The sequence below is a fragment of the Ovis canadensis genome, chromosome 8, assembly GCF_042477335.2.
Source record: "Ovis canadensis isolate MfBH-ARS-UI-01 breed Bighorn chromosome 8, ARS-UI_OviCan_v2, whole genome shotgun sequence".
Classification (NCBI taxonomy): Eukaryota; Metazoa; Chordata; class Mammalia; order Artiodactyla; family Bovidae; genus Ovis; species Ovis canadensis.
The window spans coordinates 77,930,455-77,955,796 of NC_091252.1; the positions used below are offsets into that span (position 1 = coordinate 77,930,455).

The 25,342-nt window shown below is 38.7% G+C and overlaps 1 protein-coding gene across 10 annotated transcripts in view; it reads left to right on the forward strand.

Moving 5' to 3' along the window:
* ADGRG6 (adhesion G protein-coupled receptor G6) overlaps positions 1-25,342 on the forward strand; it is a 153,088-nt gene that overhangs the window by 111,140 nt on the left and 16,606 nt on the right. For 7 of the 10 annotated variants that reach the window (XM_069598568.1, XM_069598562.1, XM_069598570.1 and 4 more), the window contains 7 exons: positions 2,770-2,889; positions 5,416-5,461; positions 6,976-7,082; positions 11,468-11,595; positions 12,554-12,822; positions 13,977-14,073; positions 16,327-16,610. In XM_069598568.1, the coding sequence (XP_069454669.1) occupies positions 2,770-2,889; positions 5,416-5,461; positions 6,976-7,082; positions 11,468-11,595; positions 12,554-12,822; positions 13,977-14,073; positions 16,327-16,610 (1,051 nt within the window). The remainder of the gene's footprint in view (positions 1-2,769; positions 2,890-5,415; positions 5,462-6,975; positions 7,083-11,467; positions 11,596-12,553; positions 12,823-13,976; positions 14,074-16,326; positions 16,611-25,342) is intronic. The other 3 variants (XM_069598569.1, XM_069598565.1, XM_069598572.1) reach the window with 1 other exon arrangement.

A 25,342-nucleotide genomic window follows, 5' to 3' on the forward strand; every position in this document is an offset into this window, starting at 1 on the left:
ATAACGAGCAGCATTCTTGGCTTTAATCAGTTTTCCCATTAGTATTTCAAATGGCCTTTGGCCTTCCCACATCCCCCGAGTAGCGTGGCATTGTGCTGAGCACATATTATCATTTTTATTGGCATCATTTCCAAATACTAGAAAGTCCCCTGCCAGCAAACACTGATGACCTCTGGTTGCCTTTGAAAGTACAGCTCATTTTGAGCAGTTTCACTGAGCCCTGTCAATAAAAGTTTTATCTGTTATGTTGAGGATACCTGTGTGTATTAAACAGTGTGACCTATGTAAGAGAGAGCTGCAAGTTTCAAAGTCAGTAGAAATGTTTTTCACTGTGCTAGGCATCACATTTAGAAGAATGGCAAAGGAGGCTACGGGGAAGTAAAAGGAGGAACATGGAACTGTTTATAGTCATTAACTCAAAACACTTTAAAATGTTATCAGCAAATGCTTTAAGAACAAGCTATATACAGTTTTTGAGTAAATTAAGAATGTAGCTACATGCAATTGCTTTGAAGGATTTAATAGCTACAAACACTTAAAAATGCATTTGTTAAAGTTGTTGGAGACGTGTAACAATGGCACCTTTTAAGATAATAGGAGAGGACTTCCCTGGTAGTTTAGTGTTTAAGATGGCACGCTTCCAATGCAGGGAGCTTGGGTTCAGTCCCTGATCAGGGAACTAAGATCCCACGTGCTTCCAGGTGTATCTGCCAAGCCCCAGCAAATAATAATAACACAAAAAAATGCAGTAGGTTTTGGATGATGTGAATAGTGGGAGAAGAGGTCATTGAGAGGAGAGGTGGGCACTGGAGGAAGTCCTAGCGTTATAAGATTAGTCACTGTTTCATTTTGAGTCTCATCTTCTCATGTGATCACTTCCTTCTCCTTTGACATCTCCCAATCCTCGACATTGTTAGAAAACATATGTTTGGTTTTTAAAGTAAATTTATAGAAGACTGAAAAACATGGAAGGTTCTAATTGTATTCCCCTCAAGAAGGGAACAGAATAAGAGTATTTTTTATTAATTAATTTTTATTGCAGTATAGTTGCTTTACAATGTTGTATTAACCTCTGAAAAGTGAAAGTGTTAGTCACTCAGTCTTGTCTGACTCTTTGTGACCCCAAGGACTGTAGCCCACCAGGCTCCTTTCTGTACATGGAATTCTCCAGGCAAGAATACTGGAGTGGGTAGCCATTCCCTTCTCCAAGGGATCTTCCCCACCCAAGGATTGAACCCAGGTCTCCTGCATTGCAGGCAGATTCTTTACTGTCTGAGCCACCAGGGAAGCCTTACTGCTCAGCAGAATGAATCAGCTGTATATGTATGCATATCCCCTCTCTTTTGGATTTCCCTCTCATTTAGGACAGTACAGTGTATCAAGTAGAGTTCTCTGAGTTATACAGTACATTCCCATCAGTTGTCTATTTTATGCGAAGTATCAATAGTGTATATGTGTCAGTCTCAATCTCTAATTTCTCTCACCTCTCCTCTACCGGAAAGGCTGGATATCTCCAAACTGTAGCTCCTTTATTGAGAGAGAGAACACACAAACCTAATAAAAAGCTATACTCTGGGTGCTGAGAACTAGGTAGCATTGAAGGAATCCTATAGTTATTCCAAAAGGGCTGATTTATAAGCTGTAATAGAGAAATTGAGGAGGTTCAACAAGAAATACAAAGGAAAAGAGAAAGTGATGATAACCTATTGTTCCCAGGCATTTTGCAGCACAGATTCATTAATTTGATTTCCTGACAACCTTAACTTTGAAGTGGTAGCTACAGACGCCATCAAGTGTACGATTGGAGATGGTAGAAGTTTTGGTGGAGTTTTAATACAGTAGAATTACATTTAGGTTTACATTAGCAAACACTCAGGCTTCCCTGGTGGCTCAGCTGGTAAAGAATCTGCTTGCAGTGCAGGACACCTGGGTTCTATCCCTGTATTGGAAAGATCCCCTGGAGAAGGGAAAGGCTACCCACTCCGGTATTCTGGCCTGGGGTATTCCATGGACACTGTAGTCCATGGGGGTCACAAAGAGTCAAACACAACTGAGCGACTTTCATTTCACTTCACTTTAGTAAACACTCAGGTTTCCTTAGAAGCTCAGACAGTAAAGAATCTGCCTGCAATACAGGAGACCTGGGTTCCATCCCTGGGTGGAGAAAATCCCCTGGAGAAGGGAATGGCAACCCATCTAGCATTCTTGCCTGGAGAATTCCATAGACAGAGGAATTTGGTAGGCTACAGTCCATGGGATCGCAGAGTCAGACACGACTGAGCGGCTTTAGCTTTACTCACTTCACTTCTAGTAAACACTCAGACTGTTGTCATGAACCTGAAAGATGAATTGATTTTTATTTTTCACACCATATTTCCTTGTTATTTCTTTAGAGGAAAACAACTTCATCTATTTTTTATGGTAGGGAAATGATCTAACTGTCTCGCAGCTTTTTATGAGTGTATATTATTTGTGAGTTTGCATTGTTTCAGATGTTAACTGGCTGACATCAGTCACAGCAATCAAGAACGAAGTTTTATGAACATTATCTTACAGCATTGGCTCTAAGGTTCCTTCAATGTATTTATTATAATAAGGGAAATAGCAGAGCTCTTTCAGGAAAGCTAGCAGTTTGATCTTATAAACAGGATGTTCTATAACTGAAGATCTTAAGTGTAAGAAGTGCTGACAGATTGCTTACTTTGGAGCACCAAAATAAAATAAAAGGGTGTACTTCTGACTAATACACATTTTTTTTTTCTTTAAAAGGATGTAGGAACCAAGAAAGTCACCTTAGTAAGCTATGTGATGGCGTGCAGTATTGGAAACATTACTATCCAGGATCTGAAGGATCCTGTTCAGATAAAGATCAAACACACAAGAACTCAGGTAAAGAAAAGCTGCAAACAGCCATGGGACGGAGTCTGACTGTTTCATAGCACTCCGAGGCATGTTTTAAAACATGGTTAGAAGTAACTTGTACCTTGTGGGGGGCTGTTTTCCACAAAGGGGAAACCAGCTAGTCCGGCAGTCCTGTAATGTCACAGATGGTGGCTGTAGGATGAGCGAGGGAAATTTAGTCTTATCTAGGATTCAGTCATCTGAAGAGGAATAAGAGTGAAGGAAAGAGCCACTCCTTTTAAGAAACGACATATGATTTGATGCTTTCAAACACTGGTACTGGAGAAAACTCTTTAAGAGTCCCTTGGACAGCAAGGAGATCAAACCAGTCAATCCTAAAGGAAATCAACCCTGATTATTCATTGAAAGGACTGATGCTGAAGCTCCAATACTTTGGCCACCTGATGCGGAGAGCCAACTCATTGGAAAATATCCTAATGCTGGGAAAGATTGAGGGCAGGAAGAGAAGGGGCTGACAGAGGATAAGATGGTTGAATGACATCATCAACTCAATGGCCATGAATTTGAGCAAGCTCTGGGAGATAGTGAAGGACAGGGAAGCTTCCCAGTTCATGGGGTCGCAAAGAGTCAGACATGACTTAGCCACTGAACAACGACAACAAATAATTATTGGACTGGCTATAAGGTTCATTCGTATTTTTGTGCCGCTTACAAAAAACCTGAACAAACTTTTTGGCCAACCCAGTACTTCAGCTAAATTAGATTTAGACACAGTGCACAATTGTGTCATTAAAGGTTTTTGTTGTCTTTTTTAAAGTCAAGTGAAAGTTAAAGTCGCTTAGTTGTATCCGACTCTTAGCAAGTATAGCCTACCAGGCTCCTTTGTCCATAGAATTCTCCAGGCAAGAATACTGGAGTGCCTATCCCTTCTCCAGGGGATCTTCTTGACCCAGAAATCGAACCAGGGTCTCCTGCATGGCAGGCGGATTCTTTACCAGCTGAGCTACCAGGGGACCCCTTTTAAAGTCAAAGATATCTGAAGCTGGGAAAGCAGAAGGGAAATGGGAGAAACAGGAGAGAGTTGACTTATTTTTTGAGAGGTTAGTGCTTGTCTAAAATCTTGGCAAATGTTGCTTTTTTTTTTCTGCTTCATCTGTTTATTTTACAAAATTATGTGGGGGTTCTTATTGTCCTCAGTGGCCTAACCACAGTGTTCCCCTGTTTTATAGAGGCTCCCAGTCACGGTTCGACTGTTAGGCAGGCAGGAAGGCAGGCGGGAAGTGACCCAGCTGATAAGGAGTAAGGCTTGGAATTGAAGTCTACTAAGAATTCGCCTTGCTTTGTCACGGAACCCTCTGAGACTTCCCTGTTCTACCCTTTGGCCTCCTTTGTTTCAGCTCCTTCATCCATAAAGGATTTTTTTTTATCGTGGTAGAATATGTTGTTGTTCCATAGCTAAGTCGTGTCCTACTCTTTGCAGCCCCATGGACTGCAGCATGCCAGGCTTCCCTGTCCATCACTCTCTCCCAGAGCTTGCTCAGACTCACATCTATTGAGTCAATGGTGCCATCCAACCATCTCATCCTCTGTTGCCCCCTTCTCCTCCTGCCCTCTGTTTTTCCCAATATCAGGGTCCTTTCCAGTGAGTTGGCTCTTGGCATCAGGTGGCCAAAGTATTGGTAAAATATACATAACATAAAAGTTACTATTCTAACCATTACTAAGTGTGCAGTTTTGTGGGTACATTCACACTGCTCTGCAACCATCGCTATATCCATCTCCAGAACTTCTTCATTTTCCCCAGGTAAAACTATGTCCCCATGAAACACCTCCCATCCCTCCTCTCTCAGTCCTTGGAAACTGCCTTTCTATTCTGTCTCTCCATGAAACTGACTACTTGGATATCTCATATGAGTGGAATCATACAGTATTTGTCCTTTTGTGATTGGCTTATCTCACTTGGTATTTTCAAGTTCTATCCATATGATACCATGTGTCATAATTTCTTTCATTTTTAAGTCTGAATGGTATTCCATTGCATACATTCACACACAGAGACACACACACATTTCGCTTATCTTCATAATGGGTACTTTAGCTGCTTCCATCTTTTGGCAATTGTGAATAATACTGCTCTGAGCATGGTTGTATAAATATCTGTTTGAGTCCCTGCTTGCGATTCTTTTGGGCATATACCTAGAAATAAAAGAGAATTTTGAAGATGAAGTGAAATTTTAGTGTAAAGAGCTTTGCTAAATGCTTAGAATTGCACTTTACGATGAGACATAAAATTAGTAACCTGCAGATAAATGAATAAGGTGATGATTCCTCTGGAGCTATAGTTGATTTCCATTTGAAGTCTATGAGAGCAAACCCCTTATACTGCCTGCTGTTCTTGGATTGTATTGCTATGACTAATGGTGATCTATTCCTTTGTGAAAAGCTTAGCATTTTTACTCATTTCCCATGTTCAAATTGTATGATTTTTTTTTATGATTTTTTTTTCATTTATTTTAAACACAGTTTAACATGTTTATTCTTATGTTAATATAGGCAGTGGCTCATCCCATCTGTGCCTTCTGGGATTTGAACAAAAATGGTAAGTTTTAAAATATTGGCTGTCTTAATAACAGCTGAATTTTAAACCTTGTTAGACACCTCCATTTCCTTTAATTCCATCTCAGATCAGAGTGAGTCACAATGTAAGGTGATGGCAACTGAGCTGCAAAATTTAGTTTAGGTAGCTTGGGAAGAGAATTCTTATTTCAGTAATTTTTTATTCATTGCAAGAAGAAATAGGCTTACTTTACTTTAAAAAAAACTACCTCTAATTTCAGTAATTTATAAGCTATAGCATACATTTTATTGCCCCTTTTAGATGAATGTCAGTATACATTTGATCACATTTCTTCTGGGACACTTCTGAGATCATTTGATATGCATGAGGCATGCAATTTAAAATCTAGTTTCCAGACCATGGATTATGGGGGGGTATCATATTAGAGGACTTATAGGAATGGTTATAATAGATACATGTTACTTGAAAGAAATGAAGTGCCTCCAAAATGACATTTTACAGTTGAGAGAGAAAGGCAAAATTAAGGGATAAATCACTAGGTGTAAAGGGTGGTGGCGTCTGTGAAGGGAAGGGGAAACCTCACACCTGGTCGGCTTCCCCTGGGATTCCCTGCTGTTCTCCTGCGGTTCCCCAGTGGGACTGTGGTGGCCCAGTCAAACCAGTGCTAGTGTGGGCTGCTTCTCAGAAATGAAATCTGATGGTGTCCCAAACCTCCTCATCCTCCTTATCCTAGCTGGAAAGTTTTTGTTGTTGTTTGGTTTCTGGTTGCAGTTTGAGAAGATCCTGATTTACTCGCTACATAGTTAAAAATGATATCACCTTGTAGTCTTAAAACACTTTCCAACTGTATGTGTCATTCATATTCCATATCATACCAGGAAAGTCATATAAGATGTGGTAAAGGCATTACAGTAAGTTGTTTCTGTGCATGACTGCTGTGTGCTTAATAGCATGTTCTAAGGAAACTGACCTTTGTTCTTATGTCTTCCCAGAAACATAGGTTAACTCAAGGGGGTAAAAAATTGTATTGATCTGTAGAGACTTTTTTAGTAGATAACATATTTGGAAAGGAATATTCTTTTCATGGAAATTAACTTTGAAATATATTAAATAAATTACACATCAATTCATGCGTTAATATAGTTATGTTAAATATATATTTATATAAAATATGATCTACTAAATAAATATGTCTTATAGATATACTCAAGATACATACATTACATAAGTAAAATATATATTCAAATATTTTGAATTTTAAAAATTGACGTTTTTGCAATCTCCCTGAGGAGGCACTTCCATAGGACACAGTTGAAAACCGCCACCTAATCTCTATCTGCCCATCTTGTAATAACATCCTATGATTACAGGAATCGAAATATTTTAAGTATTGGCAGTTTTCAAGACAGTATCTGTCTTGCAAATAAACAGCAGGGCAAAAGAGACTGAGGCATAGTTCCCTAAGGGAAAGCTCGCCCATTCTGGGAAAGGAACTGATCCGCTGTCGTTTTCACACTGTTGACTTCTTCCCACAGAAGGTTCTGGATTTTGGAACACTTCAGGATGTGACGCACACAAAGATTCAGATGCCAACGAGACAATCTGCCTGTGTAACCACCTCACCCACTTTGGGGTTCTGATGGTAGGGGAGGAATGGCTAACCTCATTTTGAAATGATATAATTGTGGAAGGCGTATTTCTTTTTGTGAGTCAGCCTTTATGGATGATGTGTTTGGGAAATTTTTTTCCTAATTATTTTCATCTATAGCCTGAAATCTTGATTCTTAAATAAGAATCTAACTGGCAGAGATCATATATTTAAAATGTGCAAGGTAAGTATAGAAAAGAATACTGTCCCCCCATCCCGTGCATTAACAGTCATCACAAATAACCTCAGAAACAAGAAAATCACCATGAAACCCTCAAATTAACAGAGAAAGTTAGGGAGATGGGGAAAGAGAGGGAGGGTGGGAGAGAGAGAGAGAGAAAAGTTAAAGAGGGAGAAAATGTTGGGTTTTACTAGCATGGAAGTGAACTGTGAAAAGTTTCATCAAAAATTGTCTTATAGTATATTATCACTCGTATATTTGAATGGAACTTTGTACCAGGTACTGGTGATCCAGTTGTGACCCCAAATGACTGCAGCCCTATCTAGAGATCACTCCTGTTAGCACAGACTAGTAACTAGGGTAGTGTGGAGGCTTGCAGAGGAATGATGGGTGTGACATTTCTCTCACAACTAGACCTTCCTATCTTTCTTTCCTCCCTTTCTTTTGCCTTCTTTCCCCTGGCCCTGGTTTTATCTCATTAGCCAGCCTGTCCAACAGTTCTAAGCAGAAATTAGATCGCATCAGTATGTTTTTTCAGCCCATCACATTTTTAAGAGTCAGTTTTCGAGAGTCATACAAGCAGGAACTTGTATGACTTCATCCATAGACTTAAACCTTCATTTTATAATCTGGTATGCTAGTGTTTGTGTAAACATCTTTCTGGTATGAAATATACCCTCCACATCCAAACAGAGCCATTGTTTCTGTATAGTTTCCATAAAGGGAACAAACCACATTTGTTTTTTAATTGAAGATGGGAGTAATGAGTGCTAAGGCAGTAAAGCTTTTCAAATTTGAATCACAGACGTCGGGTTATGTGTATCCAATCTGTCCCTTGAATCTTACACCCACTTCCAATGGGACTGAGACGAAGCAGTGAGGGACTGTGGGGCGCAGTGACTGGCTCATGGATCTACTGGGCCTGTGGACTGATAAAGGGCCATTGTCATGAGGCAGCCCTGCCCGTTGTGATTTTCCCGACAATCCAGTACTTAAAGCTCTGAAGGATAGGACCATGTCATTTAAAAAGACTGACAATCATAGAAAGTAACTTTTTAACTTTCCTCAAATATTAATGTCTTTATTTACTGACAGACCATGAAAATGAGCAATTAAACTATAGTATGTCTTCCCTAAATAATTTTTTAAAATCCTGTTTTCTTCTGTATTTGTTTTTTTGAAAAGTGACAGCCTCTTTCTTTCATGAAATGCTGATTTTGCATCATTAATCATTTAGGTATACAAGCTTTAGCTTAATTTACTGAAGTATTTAACTGTGTGTGTGTTTGAGCAGGATTGTGTGTGTTATAAATCAATATTAGATAAATAGATAGCAATAATACTATTCACTGTTCAGAGATGATTTATGAGTAACCAAAGTTTGGCTTCCTATTACTTTTTTTCAAGTATTGTTTACATTTTGTTATGAATTTTTAATTATATATTACTTTTTCTGTTGTATTTTGATGAAATAATTAATTTTACAGGTATAAGGGTATGTGCATTTTTCACTGCTCTCTTTCCATTTTCCATTGTGGCTGCTTTTATAGGATTATAAAGTTCTGGAAGAAAAACTTTCCAGAATTTATCTTTTCTGGTCATATGCCCATATCCTTTCAGCATTTCCAAACCACCAAGACATTGTTAAGAGTCTTTCTTGGTGTACAGACTCTTTATTCACTTCTGTAAGGTGTTCCTTGAGTCTGCTTTGCCCCATGACACAGTCACCATATGAGAAATTTAAAAACATACCCCCGCCAAAAAACATACCCCAGATTCATAATTGTATCTCCTAATCTACAAACATGAAAATTTTCACATCCTCTGTTCCAAGTATTTGTAGTAAAACTGATTTTCATCTTTTTTGACATTAGTATGTTTTCATGTTGGCTAGTTCAGAGGAACAAATATTTTCATATTCTTCATTCTTTAAAAGTACAAAACAGCATGAGAATTGTGTTTAAATGTGTAACCATGAAGAGCATTATTTTATTCAATTTACATTTTAAACTGTGGCTCTAATCATGACTTGCAAGTCAACCACAACATCTGACGGAGAGCCGTACATTTTTCGAGAGGTAATAATGAGTCCTTTGGAGGTTCTCAAGATATTTCTCTGCTCCATCAAATTCTGGAGTAACCAGAATTTTGATCAGGGTAACCTACCAGTGAATCGAGTGGCCTGACTCAAAGACACCCCATGTGCCAGGGGAATCTCAGGTCCTCCCAGTGGTTTGAGGGATTCCTGGGAGAGGAGGGTAGGGATTGATGGTCCTCTCTGACCCTGAGTCCCTGTGTCTGCTGAATTCCATCACTTTGTGCATTTCTTGCTATCACACAGGTACTGTTACCTACTCCTCACTGTGTCAATCGAACCTGGAATTAAGTCCCACTCGTGGTTTCACGTAAATAGGCACTCATACAAAACGACTTCCTGGAGGTTTTTGTATGAATAGCAGATTTTATTGACATTTTGGTGACAATTAAAGAAAATTAACATTACAGAATGAAAAACCTATAAACTTTTTTTTTCATAATTTAAGACCTAAAAGTTTAAACCAGATATTCCCTGTTCTTTTTCCAAAAAGGCTCCATTTTCAAACATCTGTATAATGGAGATGCCTTTCTCCCCCATCCAAGGCTTGAGTAGTTGGTCTTAACTCAAGGTTTATCCCTAGTCCAATTCTCCATTTAAGGAAGAAAAGAAAGATTTTCCTATCACACCTGAATTTTGCAAGTCTGCCTCCTTCTGCACAGTGAAATTACGGCTGTGTATTCACATGCAAAAATGTTTACTTATTTTTAACCACAACAACCTTTAATACTTAAAAAAAATTATTTTCTGCTGTGCTGGGTCTTCACTGCTGTTGGCAGACTTCTGACTTTGGTGGCTTCTCTTGTTGCAGAGCATCAGCTCTAGAGGCTTAGTAGTTGTGGTACACAGGCTTTAGTTCCCCTCCGCATGTGGAATTTTCCTGGACCAGGGATTGAACCTGTGTCCTCTGCATTGGCAGGCAGATTCTTATCCACTGCACCACCAGGGAAGTCCAACCCCTAACACTTTTAAGTAACAACTTTTCAAGTGTGTAAAAATGAAAAAACTATGATACCCTCTCCACCAAAAAGAAAACTCTTGGTGGCTTCTCATTTATGACAACAGAAAAGGAAAGACCATATATGTACCAAACTTTGCAATGACTACAGTAAGAGCCTCAGCACTATTCTTAGAACTGGGCAGCCACGTGCCAGCCAGCCTCTGGCTGTCTCGGATGAGTCCCACCCTACCAAGCAAAGAAATCAGGCCCACCTGAGGGCTTGGACACATGGGCCACAGTGGCCTCCATTTGTGCTTGGGACCCCAGCTCTGCAAATGGTAGGAAGGGTCTGGTTATTTATAATGCAAGACAATGACCTCCTTTCCAGTTTTTGTTAGGGGAACCAGTGGTTTTGCTCTTCAAGTTATACTGATGTGCAAAGAGCTTGGGTAATAGGTAATGATAAAAAACCATGTACAATTCTCTCAATAATGCTTCATTTTTATTTCATGGAGTGATCCACAAGAGTGCAATAAGTGGAAATTTCAGTACACGCATACCTCGGAGATATTTTTGTGGGTTCAGTTCCAGACCACTGCAATAAAGCAAATATCAAGATAAAATGAGTCATACAAATTTTGGGGTTTCCCAGTACATATAAAAGTTACGTTTGTACAATACTGTAGCCTGTGAATGTGCAATGTCATTATCTCTAAAAGGAAAAAAAATATATAGATACTTTACTTTAAAATATGTTATTGCTAGAAATTGGTCACCATCGTCTAAGCTTCAGTTTATCAAGCAGTGACATCGATCACTGATCACAGGTCACCATAGCAAATATAATAACAATGAACCAAACAAGTTTTAAATGTGATGAGAATTACCAAAGTGCAACACAGAGGCCCAAAGTGAGCAAATGTTGGGAAAAGGTCTTAATTCAGAGTTGCCACAAACGTTCAATTTGTAAAAAGAATGCAGTGTCTGTGAAGTGCAATAAAGGCAAACACTTAAAATGAGATTCACCTGTATTGATTTACACTGTTGTTGTTAGCCCCTAAGATTGAGTTGCGATTCTAAGTGTTGTCATGAAGCTTCTACTAGAACAAAACAGCATTCTCATGAAAAGAGATTATTACAGCTGTTTCTCATGTTTTCGGTAGGACCTTCAAGGAACTGCCTCACAGTTGGATGCGAAAAACACTAAAATCCTCACCTTCATTACCTATATTGGGTGTGGAATATCTGCCATCTTTTCAGCAGCTACCCTCCTGACATATGTTGCTTTTGAGTAAGTTTTTTTTTTCACTATCTGCCAAATCCAGAGCGGACTGTTGCAAAACATGAATATGAGAATTGTCTCAGCTTTTAAAAAACATGTATACACCCTGTGAATCATGTAGGATTCAGTTTTAATGTTCAGATTTCTCATGAGATGTATCATGCAACATGAGTTTCCCAGCTTTAGAATCTTAATTTATAGTTGCTATATTTCTATTGATAAAATGTATTTAAGCCTGTTAAGATAATTAGTATTTAAGTAAATAACAATTGTATGAATTGCTTTTTACGGTAAAAGATAAAAACATTTTTGTGAAAATACAAGGTGAAAAAAAGATGAAAGCAAAATAAATCTTATAAAATTGGCTTTGAAACAGGAAGTCTTTTTAAAAAAGGACCCTGACCTCATTAGAAATCAATAAATTTCAACAAGTTTTAGGGAAATTGGTTTTTAACAAAAATATTTTTTCTAATGAATCTAGAATTTTTCCTGGATTAAAAAAAAATCAATCTGTTGTAACCAATTAGAAAATTTGGAAACAGTTTTGAAATTAGATTAGTAGTTTTAAAAAAAAATCTTTATAATTTGCCTGGTACTCCTATATCTTTGGCCCTCCTCCCAGTGGAGTGAGTGAGTGAGTGAAGTCACTCAGTCGTGTCTGACTTTTTGCGACCCCATGGACTGTAGCCTGCCAGGCTCCTCCATCCATGGGATTCTCCAGGCAAGAATACTGGAGTGGGTTGCCATTTCCTTCTCCAGGAAATCTTCCCAACCCAGGGACTGAACCTGGGTCTCCCACATTGTAGGCAGATGTTTTACCATCTGAGCCACCAGTGAAGTCAAAGATGGTAGTATCTAGGTTATTGCAGAGCTGTATAAGATGTGAATTAACTGCCTGTGCTTAAAAGATTTATTTACAATATCATTCTCATATATCTTTCTATTGCTCCTCCTTTTTTTCCTAAAGAAAATTACGAAGGGATTATCCCTCCAAAATCCTGATGAACCTCAGCACAGCCCTGCTGTTTCTGAATCTCGTCTTCCTCCTGGACGGGTGGATCACCTCATTTCATGTGGATGGACTTTGCACGGCCATCGCAGCCTTGCTGCACTTCTTCCTTCTAGCTACCTTTACCTGGATGGGACTAGAAGCGATTCACATGTACATTGCTCTGGTGAAAGTATTTAACACTTACATTCGCCGGTACATCCTAAAATTCTGCATCGTTGGCTGGGGTAAGCCTCCTGCATTTTTTTTTTTCCCCCTGTCCTGGAAATCACTAGGTTCTCATAGGAAAATCCTATTTTGAAAGAATAGGACTGCTAAAAGAAACTTCAAGATTGTGAGTGATATGCCTTTGATATACATAACCGAAGGCAGGGGTGTTTTTAAAACTGTTCCACAGTCCTCACAAAAGTCACGATCAAAGGGGAAAGAAAAAAAAGCCTTAGCTCTTGAGTCACCACCAACTTATTTCCTGTGTCCAGAGCCAGCCCACCCAAGTCTGAAGAAGCAGCTGGCAGACAGTGGTGGATTTCCATTATATTTCAAAATAGAAAGGCCAGCTCAGACTCTTAACTATTCTTGCCCCTAGACACATGCCCATGTCTTGGAAACCTGAGCGAAAAGGTTATTTTTGTGAGTGCAACCAGAATACTGACAGAATTCTTGCTTTGAACTTCTTACCATGATTCCTCAGCCCCACACAGACGGCTATGTTAGCCTGTTTACAGTCTTCCAATCAGGCTCCTTCTTTTATCTGGGTTCTGTATTGGGGCAGGCATTTTCAAGCTTTATCACAAATCTCTTTTTCAGATGGCAAGGGGAAAATGAGACATTTGCAAGGTGTTCAGTACCTCCTTAGGAGGCAGTGAAGGCACCTTTCAGGGAATTCAGGTGGGGTAGCATTTTCCTACTGATATATACATGCAAATCTATATAGATTCTCATGAGAGAAAAGAGATGACTGTAAAGACTTTCTGCCCCCATTGTTTCCCCTCAACTTATTCTGAAGACGTTTCTTTCTATAGAAAGGGGTAGAATGAAGCTGCACTTTCTTTCCAACCTGAACTCGGTCAGTCTAACAGGTGTCATTCATGAAACTACATTTTCTGGTGCTGTGTTCAGTATAGGGCAGGTCCTTATACTCTAGTGGGTACCAGCAAGCAAACAGAATACTTAAGATTTAGATTGTTTCTAATTAGAGTTGGATGTTTCATACCACAAAGGGGATTTTATTGTTGTTTTCAACCAAGCTGCCAGTTCTAAGACATTTGATTTTATAATATGGAGTGTTTACTTTCTTTTTTTCCCCTTGCCATTTTCAGTCTTATAAAGCAATTTCAGATGTTTCAGAAAAGTTGTTTCTGTCATGGTTTTGTTATAACAGGTGTGCCTGTCTTAGTTGTATCCATTGTTCTAGCAAGCAGAAAGCAAAATGAAGTCTATGGAAAAGACAGTTATGGAAAAGAACAAGGTGATGAATTGTAAGTAACAAAAGTTTGTTGGGAATTAATTTGTGATGAGTATTATATGCTTCATTTCCTGAAGTTTAGTGTGAGTTTTCATGCCAATAGTGAGCTTCTTATTTTGGAAGGTTAAGTTGTATTTATGTGTCTTTGCCAAGGCCTCTGCTATATCATACATGAATTCAGTTGAAAGCCCTGAACTGTGTGAGCTGCTTTTATGAATGTTGTGCTCTTCTCATCCGGAGTTCAGAAGAAGCCTAAGATTCTCTCTTCTGGACTTAGAAGATCCTGTCTCTTTGAGGAGATTTCCTAATACTTCCACCTCGTTAAACCACATGCATCTTCCAGAGAGTTAAGTAGCAGCATCAGACAGTGAGGGATTCAGTAACAGTATGATTATTGTGTGAAAGTGGAGAGAATGGATCTTGAATAATTTGAAAAATTCCCTTCAGACTGTGAGATTATTGAGGCTAAGATTTTTAAACTGTTCGGTTTTGGCAGTTAGTTTTCTTGTATTTTATGTAGCACATAATAAGTACTGAGTATTATTTGTGGGTTGACTGAATTACTGAATGAATGAAGAGCTTACTCCTGACTGTGACGCCACATTTCTGTGCTCATTTCATGGATGGATATCACTTTTATATCCAGTCAGTATACAGTCCTGTTCCTTTCCTCCTGGTCTTCCCTTTTATGTTTCCAAAGTAACATTCAAAAGCCCCCAAGAGAGCTAGTGGGAAGTAAAGGATCCAGGCCAGGAATTTCAGATTCTAGGGGGACTTCCATATAGAAAGTAAGATTAGCTCCAGGGACAAGCCATATCACTTGGGGACCTTTAAAATAAGCTATATTAAAGGTACAAGTCAGTGAACAAGTTCTAAATAAGGGAATATAAAAAGTATGTGAGTCAACTTTTATAGGCCTTTAAAGTATGATTCAGTAAGCTATTGTGCCATGGACAGCTCTCATTAATTGAGAATTTACTATATGCCAGGAATCTGGTTAGGTTATAGGACTCAAAGATGTTCAAGACAGCTTTTGCCTTTGCAGTGGTCAAGTTATACCATGGTAGACACAACCTACCAAAATGATGACCATATGCTTTAGAATTTGAAGATTAATTGTCTTAAATAATTCATCTAAATATTTTTGGTACCTAAGAACTTGCATAGTATTAATTAGGTACTGGGGCATCTGTAAATTGCAGTATTTTAATTTTACTTTTAGTACCCTTTAAAAGTACTTCCATCTATTTTCAGATGTATGTCATTCTGAATAGCAAGTGTATCTTTCCTCATCTCACAAGGATGTTATGATGTAAGCTTTTTATTTGTGCATTAGAAGCTTCAGCATGAGAATAACAGAGTTATACAATAAGGTTGTGCCTCAATTAGACCAATTATATTATTAGGAAGTATTTTGTTCCTAATAATGGAATCCACAATTATGTATGTCTTAAATAAGTAAGTATTACTCTTTTCACATAATAAGAAACTTGGAAGAAGGCAACAACCAGCATTAATTTTGGGCTGAAAATGTTAGGACCAGCAATCCTATAGCTCTCTTGGTCTTCCTTTCCTGGATAGGAGATGATGACTACAGCCACAGAGCTCGCATTCATGTTCAAAGCAGAAATAAGAAATAAGGGCTTTGCCAGTCAGACTGTCAGGAATACCTCTCTTAAGATCCCTTAGTGGACTCTGCTACCTTATCATTTTGTAGAACAAAGTCCACATATGCTCAGTCACTCAGTGGTGTCTGGCTGTTTGTGATCTCATAGACTGTAGCCCCTCAGGCTCCTCTGTCCATGGGTTTCTCCAGGCAAAACTGCTGGAGTGGGTTGCCATTTCTTTCTCCAGAAAGTCCACATGGCCACCATTTAAATAACAAAGGAAATTGAGAAACTGTCCCATCCTCTGGAGTGGAGGCCCATAAGAGAAAGGGGATAGATGTGGTTTAGAGGGAGCCAAACGATAATGTCTTCACACCAAGTCAGAGTTTAAGAGGCTACCTTGTTTTCTTAATTGTTGACTTAAATAACTAAGTGTTAAGATAATGACTATCCAAAAGAAAGCAAAAACAAAAACAAAAAACTTATGTAAACATCAAGGAAGAAACTGAGCCCCCTCCCCAAATGAAATGACTTCCTAAAGGGATTTGAGGGGCATTTGAGGAAGGCCCACCTGTAGAGTAGGCAGAATCCCAAAGTAAGCCTCTTAGGTAAACAGGGCGTGTTATTAATCTCTCTCTTTCTGTCTCTTCTCCTTTAAGCTGTTGGATACAGGATCCTGTCGTATTTTACGTGACCTGTGCTGGGTATTTCGGACTCATGTTTTTCCTGAACGTCGCCATGTTCATTGTGGTGATGGCGCAGATCTGTGGGAGGAACGGCAAGAGAAGCAGCCGGACGCTGCGTGAGGAGGTTCTCCGGAACCTGCGTAGCGTGGTCAGCCTGACGTTTCTCCTGGGCATGACGTGGGGGTTTGCTTTCTTTGCCTGGGGACCTTTGAATGTCCCCTTCATGTACCTCTTCTCCATCTTCAACTCGTTACAAGGTAAGATAACTGGTGCATGCCTACTAAGTCGCTTCAGTCGTGTCCAACTCTGAAACCCTATGGACTGTAGCCCACCAGGCTCCTCTGTCCATGAGATTCTCCAGGGAAGAATACTGAAGTGGGTTGCCATGCCCTCATCTGGGGATCTTCCCCATCCAGGCATGGAACCCACATCTCTTATGTCTCCTGCATTGGCAGGTGGGTTCTTTACCTCTAATGCCACCTGGGAAGCCCAAGATAAATGGTACCCGCACCGTTTTCTCTTTCATATTTGAACGTATGTGCAGACAGCTTCAGTTTTGAACAGACGCCATGCTGCGTTTCTAAGTCACTATTCTGAGTGCTGAGCACAGTTCCAGGCACAGAGTGGGTGCTCATGAAAATGGCCTTGAATGAAGTGAAGAGGTGGAATGTTAGTTTATTTGTTTTCAATGTTGTATTTACCAAGCACCTAAAACTATGCCTGGAAGATAGTAGGTGCTCGGTATATATATCTTGTTCATGAGTCAATATGAGAGGGGTCCAATGGGAAGTGAAAGGGAGGCACAGAGGCTTTGTGGCTTCTTCATCGTTTTGCTGAGTGTTGATGCTCTTCATGGAACCATGTGAGTGTAGCATTCTTGGCCAGAAAAATCTTTGGACTCTGTCAGGGTCAGAAAAATTCACGTTGATTCCTTGGCTCTAAATATAAATACCAACAATCTAGTTCAGAAATGCTTATTTTTTTCCCCTAAGATATGGCAGTCAACTCAACAATCTAATAAATGGCCTGTTCTGTTTAGAAACACAAGGTTTCTTTCAAGGAGTTCCCTGTAACGCTTGTAAGTCCATAACACAAAACCTAGTGTACTCTAGAGTGAATTTAACTTTTTAAACCATTTTTATTAAAGTATAGTTGATTTACAATGTTGTGCCAATCTCTGCTATACAGCAAATTGACTCAGTTATACACATATATACAATCTTTTTAAAAATATATTCTTTTCCATTATAGTTTATCCCAAGAGATTGGGTATAGTTCCCTGTGCTATGTAGTATGACCTTGTTGCTTATCCATTCTGAATGTAATAGTTTGAATCTAATAACTCCAAACTTCCAGTCCACCCCTCTCCCTCTCTCTCCGCTTTCCCCACTGGCAACTAGAAGTCTGATCTCTGCGTCTGTGAGTCTGCTTGTTTTATAGACCATTTCATTTGTGCCATATTTTAGATTCACATGTAAGTGACATCGTGTGTTATTTGTCTTTCTCTTTCTGACTTCACTTGGTGTGATAATCTCTATTGCATCCATATTGCAGCAAATAGCATTATTTCATTCTTTTGTATGGCTGAGCAGTATTCCAGTGTTTATATGTACCATATCTTCTGTCCATAGACATTTAGGTTGTTCACATGTTTTAGCTACTGTGAATAGTACTGCTATGAACATAGGGGTGCATGTATCTTTTTTAAGTTATAGTTTTGTCTAAGTATATGCCCAGGAGTGGGGTTGCTAGATCATATGATAATTCTGTTTTTTAGTTTTCTGAGGAACATCCATACTGTTTTCCATAATGTCTGTAGAAACTTACATTCCCACCAACACTATTAGGAAGGTTCCCTTTTAGGATGAATTTAGTTTTGAACCTTAAGTGAATATGAAGTGTTTTCTTCAAGATTCAGTAACATTCTGTAAGACATTGATATACCCTGTATTGTTGTTAAAACTCCCTAATGTTGGAAGCACAATGAAGTCCACAGACCAGTAGGAATGAGATGACCAAGTTTGGCATCTTTTAGAGCAGGGCATTACTACTGGCTTACCTAAAGCTACTGGTCATGCACTTGAAGGTTTGTGGGGAAGGAATCGCTGACTAAAGCTGAATGAATCTGAGCTGGGAAGGAAAGTGTGGAAATCAGGTCTGTGCTTCTCACAGGTGAGATGCCTGAGCAAATGCTCCCAGCAGCTATGTTCTAAGAAACATCTGTATTTATCTACAGAAGAGTTTTTACAGCTTTGTATCCTATGTATCTGTTTTGCTTATCTTCCTCAATTTCCAACTAGTTCATGAGCTCTTGTTGTTTTAAAAACCTGTCACTTAAAAGCTGCTCAGTAACTACTTGATAAATCAATCACTGCATTGGTAGATGAAGAAGGGAGGAGCTTGGGGGATGGCCTAAATTCAATCCGAGACTCCTCCGGCATAAATATGAATTAATTAGTTGAGCAAATTTTATTCAGATTCATTCTCCTTTGACAGAGGAACTTTGTGGGCTCATTATCGTTAGTAAATAAAATAATAAGCCTCAAGTGCACCTCCAGAAGTTGGAAACTGAATAGGTAGCATATGAATACATCTGCACTGGGATCCAACTTTGTAAAGTGAGTGTTCCTCTTGTTTAATCTCTTCTATAATATACAACATAAAAGTGCCTAGACAAATATTGACAGAAATATCCATTAACATTAGAAAATTCCATGGTTTTATATTTCAGGATTGTACATGAAAGGGACATTAATCTGCCAGCCCAACCTTGTTTTTGCTTTTAGAATTTCCTGGCAGTTTTCAGTAATCTGCAATAGTTACAGTTGTCTGTTCAGCTCTGTTTCCATTAATAAGACTCAGGATGTTTTATTTTTCCCAGCATAGGTCTCCTCTCAGGAGGGAAAAATGTTGTAAACCATCATCGAGTCAGTGTTCTTCATAAATCACTGACTTTTAGGGCTGATTTTAAATGATATAAATTCAGAACAGATTTCTGCACATTCAGTGATATTAAAAACACCTTCTAAAAAGAAAATTTAAATTAAAAGGCAATGATACAGAGCACATGAATCTAACAATTGCTTACTGGCCAGACTTGTACAACAGCTTCTTCAGACACTATGGAAAGTCATTTAATGGTTTTTATTTGCGTCATTTTTGGAACCTTCTGTGAGAGGCTTGGTGGTTATTAAAAGTGTATGATTTATTAAAAGAAGCATGTGGAATTTAGACAGTTTAAAGAAAAAAATTCCATGAATACATAATGAACTCAGGGTGAACTTAAGCAAACTATGTTGTGTCGATGTCTTTCTGATATTCTTTATTCAAACCCCCCCAAAATAAAACTTGCCCCCGGGTCTCATGGAGCTTATATTATAGTAAGAGAGACTGAATACTGAGTGGGTAGCCTTTCTCTTCTCCAGGGGATCTTCCCAACTCAGGATTTGAACCCAGATCTCCTGCATTGCAGGTGGATTCTTTACCAGCTGAGCCACAAGGAAAGCCCTAGGAGAGACTGATGTTAATCAAATATGTCACCCTGTACAATATACATGGTGGTGTTGAAAGCATGTGACACAAGATATGATGCCTAAACTGAGAGCTGAAGGATCAGTAGGAATTAACTAGATGAGAGGTGGGGGTAGGAGTTGGGTGAAAACTATTTCAGATAGAGGGCATTTCTTGTGCAAAACAATTGCTGTAATTGGTGATTATAGCATATACTCAAGGCATTAAAAGAAAGATCATATAACCAACCAAGAAAGAGCAGGAGAGTGACAGAGCAGTGGGGGTGATACAGAAGGAAGGTAAAGGCTCTGTATTTTGATCTGTGTAAGAGCATTTAGAAGTTCTTGAAAGGTTTGAGGCCTGTGGACTGATATGATCAGATACACATTTTGTAAAGGTGAAGCTGGACATAATGTGGAGAATGGATTACAGCAGCCATGTAGTGTCTGTAGATGAGAAGCCGTGGCAATGATCCAAGTAAGGTAAGACGGTTCAGTGTTTTAGACTGTGATGGGAATGGAGGAGCCTGAGATACGTGAGCAGAGTCAAGAGAATTTGCAGGTGTGCTAGTAACAAAACACTTACCATTGGTTTGGTCATTAAATTCTTTCTTCTCTGCACTGATTAGGATAAGAAAGCTTCATGTTAATACAGTATTGTAATGATTTGAAGCCTGGAACTGCAAGAATTAGCAATGGCCAAAGATTAATAATGTAATATTCTGAAACCTAAAATTATGCCAAAGTGAAGTCACTCAGTCGTGTCCAACTCTTTGCAACTCCACGGGCTGTCGCCTACCAGGCTCCTCAAGTGACTGTCCATGGGATTCTCCAGGCAAGAGTACTGGAGTGGGCTGCCATTTCCTTCTCCAGGGGATCTTCCCGACCCAGGGATCGAACCTGGGTCTCCCCCATTGCAGGCAGATGCTTTACCCTCTGAGCCACAGGGAAGCCCCAAAAAGTAAATTTTAATTTTCTCAGATTTAGCTTATAGTTGAGCATCTTAAAACCGGCAAGATCACAAGTCACTCTTGAGTGTTACAGAGGTGAGGTCTGTCAGGGAGGACAGATGTGTTTGAGTAGTGATACCAGGTCACGTGTATCAGAGGAATAGCTTTTGCTAGCAGATTTCTTTTCATTTTTGTGTATGTCTTTAAAAATTTGGTTCAAAGATGTTAAAAATCCATTTATCTCTCAGGATTCTTAGAAATACATGTGTATATGTGTGTATGTACAAAGACATATACATGTATAATTATGTCAATATTCATATTTGTGTAGCTTATGTATTAAAGCTTTATATGTGTATTTTTATTTTAGATGTTTTATTTTTATTTTCAATACTATCTTTATTTTTTCTGAATTTTTTAAGATACATTTGTAATTGCACAGTTTAGTTGCAAAAAATCATGTTAACTGGATATCATAAAATTATTATAATCTGTGCAGCTCTACCTAAAATTTTACCTACTTGAATAAGCAAATGAAGTCACCTGAATCCAGGCTGAAACCAGGTTTACTATTAACTGCTTTCCCACCATATATTGCTTTGTTCTGTTTCTCTTACCTACTTCATTTAAGTTATATACTAAATATTTCATTGCATTTTTTATTCTAAGATGACTAGATAAATATACCTTCTCTTAATATGGCACAATTATGTTTCTAACTCTTTTTTCTATCTTTGCTGCTTTCCTAGGGTGAGAGTAGCAAAGCATTTTATTCGACATTTTAATTTATTCTAAAGAATACAACTTGAGAAAATCACATAGTATACAAATTGCTATTCAAAAGAGAACAGATGTTTGACTAAAATACATCATAATTCACATGCCTGAGAACATTAGCCTATATGTCAAGAAGTATAATGCAATTCATCCTAAAGAAGTAAAAGGCAATTCTCTGGTTTCTGAGAGGATCTTGGCCAGAGTCCTCTTGGGCATCTATAATATATCCTTTGGTGATATTGATGTACTTGCAAGATTCAGTTATTGCTTTGAGATGCAGCCTGTGCACATTGCTGCTTATTTTACAAATGATAGTGTCTCAGACTGTATATTTTTTCATTACTGTACAAAAGTATTTGACACTAAGTGAAAAAGCTGGCTTAAAACTCAACAGTGAAAAAACAGATCCAGTTCCATCCAGTCCCATCACTTCATGGCAAATAGAAGGGGAAAGAGTGGAAACAGTGACAGATTTTCTTTTCTTGGGCTCCAAAAATCACTGTAGACGGTGACTACAGGCATGAAATGAAAAGATGCTTGCTCCTTGAAAGGAAGGCTATGACAAACCTAAATAGCGTATTAAAAAGCAAAGACATCGTTTTGCTGACAAAGGTCTACATAGTCAAAGCTATGGTTTTTCTAGTAGTCATGAATGCATGTGAGTGTTGGACCGTAAAGAAGGCTGAGCACCAAAGAACTGATGCTTTCTAATTGTGTGTGGAAGACTCTTAAGAGTCCCTTGGCTGCACAGGCATCAAACCAATCAATCCTAAAGGAAATCAGTCCTGAATATTCATTGGAAGGGCTGATGCTGAAGATGAAGCTCCAGTCTTTGGCCACCTGATGCAAAGAGTTAACTCACTGGAAAAGACCCTGATGCTGGGAAAAATCAAAGGCAAAAGGAGAAGAGGGTAGCAGAGTATGAGATGGTCAGATAGCATCACCAACTCAATGGACATGAATTTGAGCAAACTCCGGGAGACAGTGCTGCCTGGCGTGCTGTAGTCCATGGGGTCACAAACAGTCAAACATGACTTAGTGACTGAACAACAGCAACATTAGATTAGGTTTCTCCAGTACATAGGGAAGTTTAACTCTCCTGACACGTTTAACAGGATTTAAAACGTAGCCCCATACTGAGAGCTTAATTATCAGTTTTCCTTTTCCATGCATATGAAACAATATTGATTAATAGTCTCAGGCATAATCAGTCCATCTTCTGTATGTATACCGTGCAGCATATGGTTCTGCAAATAGAGGCTACCATGGCAAACGCAGAAGGGTATCATCAATCTACTCAGAGATCACATTTGCCATTAATTAGCTGGGTAAGATTAAAATACCCAGAGCAACAGAAAGAATATTTGCATAGTGTGCTGTGGTTTACAAAGCACTTTCACATAACATCTGTGATCTATTGTGTAATTCTTGCAGCAAATATGAAAAGTAGGTACCCAAGAAAAAGGATATTCTCCCCATTTTATAGATGAAGAAACAGGTTTACAAGAGTTCATGACTTTCCCAAGATCAGTTTGACTCCTACAGTGTAATATTTACAACATAGCATATGTGAGCATAGAAAAGCACATCAGGTGAGAAAGCATGAGTAAAAAAATAAAACAAATTACTGCCTTTTCAATGTTTTATTTCAAAAGTTCTAGGAAGTGAATATGTCCGTTTAAAGAAATTTAGTAAATGTACATCTAGTGAAGTGGAAATTTGCTCTTACCCTTTTCTAGCAAAAATCATCTATAGAAACCTATTTATCATTTTAAAATAAAAATATATTTTAATCCTGTTGGCAAACTCAGAAAATTAAGTAAAATTATGGAGTAGGAACCTCCTGATAGTTAAGCTGGGCCATAATTACATGGACAACACACACGGCGGGTTGGCGCCAAAGTAAAGAGATGTACCACCTTTAAACCCATTCACATCTGAAATGGCATCACGTCGGCCAAGACATTACACACTGCAGGGAAATAAATTACTCATCTTTTGGCAGAGCATATTGTGTGTAGAGAAGTAATTTTTTTAAAGGGCACCTTGTTGAATGAAAGGAGGATTCAAGAGGTTCCCAAAGGGAGTCATAAACTCTAGAGATTCCCCAGTCCTGCAGCCAGCTGGCTGCATCTGTGTGACAAGAGAACACATAAGCCGTTGTTGGACTCAGGCTCGGTGGGAAGCTGAGAAGTTATCTGGATCATTTTTGTCAAAGATCAGTTATCTAGGATGTGTGTCTTTTTTGACCCAGGCATGTGGTTTGATTAATTCTTGATTGATTCCGTCCCATATGCCTGAAGTCACCTATATCCATAATCTTCTTTTCACTGTGTTTCTGGATCTTTTCTGTCCAGGTATGAAAAATCAACTTAGGTCATTTATCAGAATATATTAATGACGAGCCTGCTGGAATTGCTAATGGACCTTAGTCGGTAAAGAAATGTTTAGGAAATGAGCACTCAAGGTGTTTGTTTGTTTTCCTTCACCAGACATTGAAAGTGAGTTGTTAGGCCAGTAAAAGAAAGCAAAATGTGCTTCCCTAAATTTTACTGTATGGCACTGAGATCTGAGAAGATCCCTTTAGCTACTTATTTCATATTTGCCCATAGGAAGTCCCCTATTTTTGCTAAAATCAACCAAAGAGGATGAATTCTATGTGGACGCCCAATTTCTAGCCAAAATATTGAGGCTAAGGATATCTTTTTCCCCCCAAATAAGTAGTTAAATAGCACTTATAGAGACCAAGATTAAACACAAGCCTATATAATCTATATATAATGGTTATGAAGTCAATGCTTTAGAAAGGGGATTTTTTTTTTTTAAGACTTTCTACTTGAATGTGTTCTGAGGCAGGTGAAAGAACTAGATATCAAAACCCAAGCCTGCTACTTGATGAGGTCTCTCCGAATGTTTCTCACTCCATGTTCAGATATTGAGAGCACCCCCTGGGATGTCCCTTTACTGTGTTTTTTGAGCCAACTTTGGCCCATGATGTGGTTCTTCAGGAGGTCTTGATGAGGTGGAATTCATTGCATTTTCCTTCCTACCAGGACCCACATACTTATAACACCCTTTCTCGAAAAAGCTATTTTTTTCTTTCTCTTTTTATTTTTTAAATTATGAAGGTATGGTAACACATTTACAAGAGACTTGGAGTGGCTCAACTGGTAAAGAATCTGCCTGCAATGTGGGAGACCTGGGTTCGATCCCTGGGTTGGGAAGATCCCCTGGAGAAGAGAAAGGCTACCCACTCCAGTATTCTGGCCTGGAGAATGCCATGGACTGTATAGTCCATGGGGTGGCAAAGAGTTGGATACAACTGAGCGAGTTTCACTTTCACTTTCTGGAAAATGCAGAACAAAGTTACATATAGTTCCACTATATACTACAATTATTTTTTAAAGTAGATAAATTAAGATTTTTAGTTGGAGTTTCAGTGTCAAACTCTCAAAAATTTATAGAATGAATATGCATAAAAGCAGAAGGATATAGTAGACCTGGAAAGCACTGTAGGCCAATTCAGCATAGTTAAGATAATTTATAGAATTTTCACACAACAGCAGGATACAAATTTTGTTTAACTTCCCATAGACTATAAACCAGCAAACACTGGAACATATCCAGGGATATAAAACAAGGTGCAGAAATTTCATACAGAGTCTGTTCTCTTATCACTGTGGGATTATGTTAGAAATCAATATCAAAACATATTTGAAAATAGCCCACATAGTTTCAAGTGCAATGTGACAT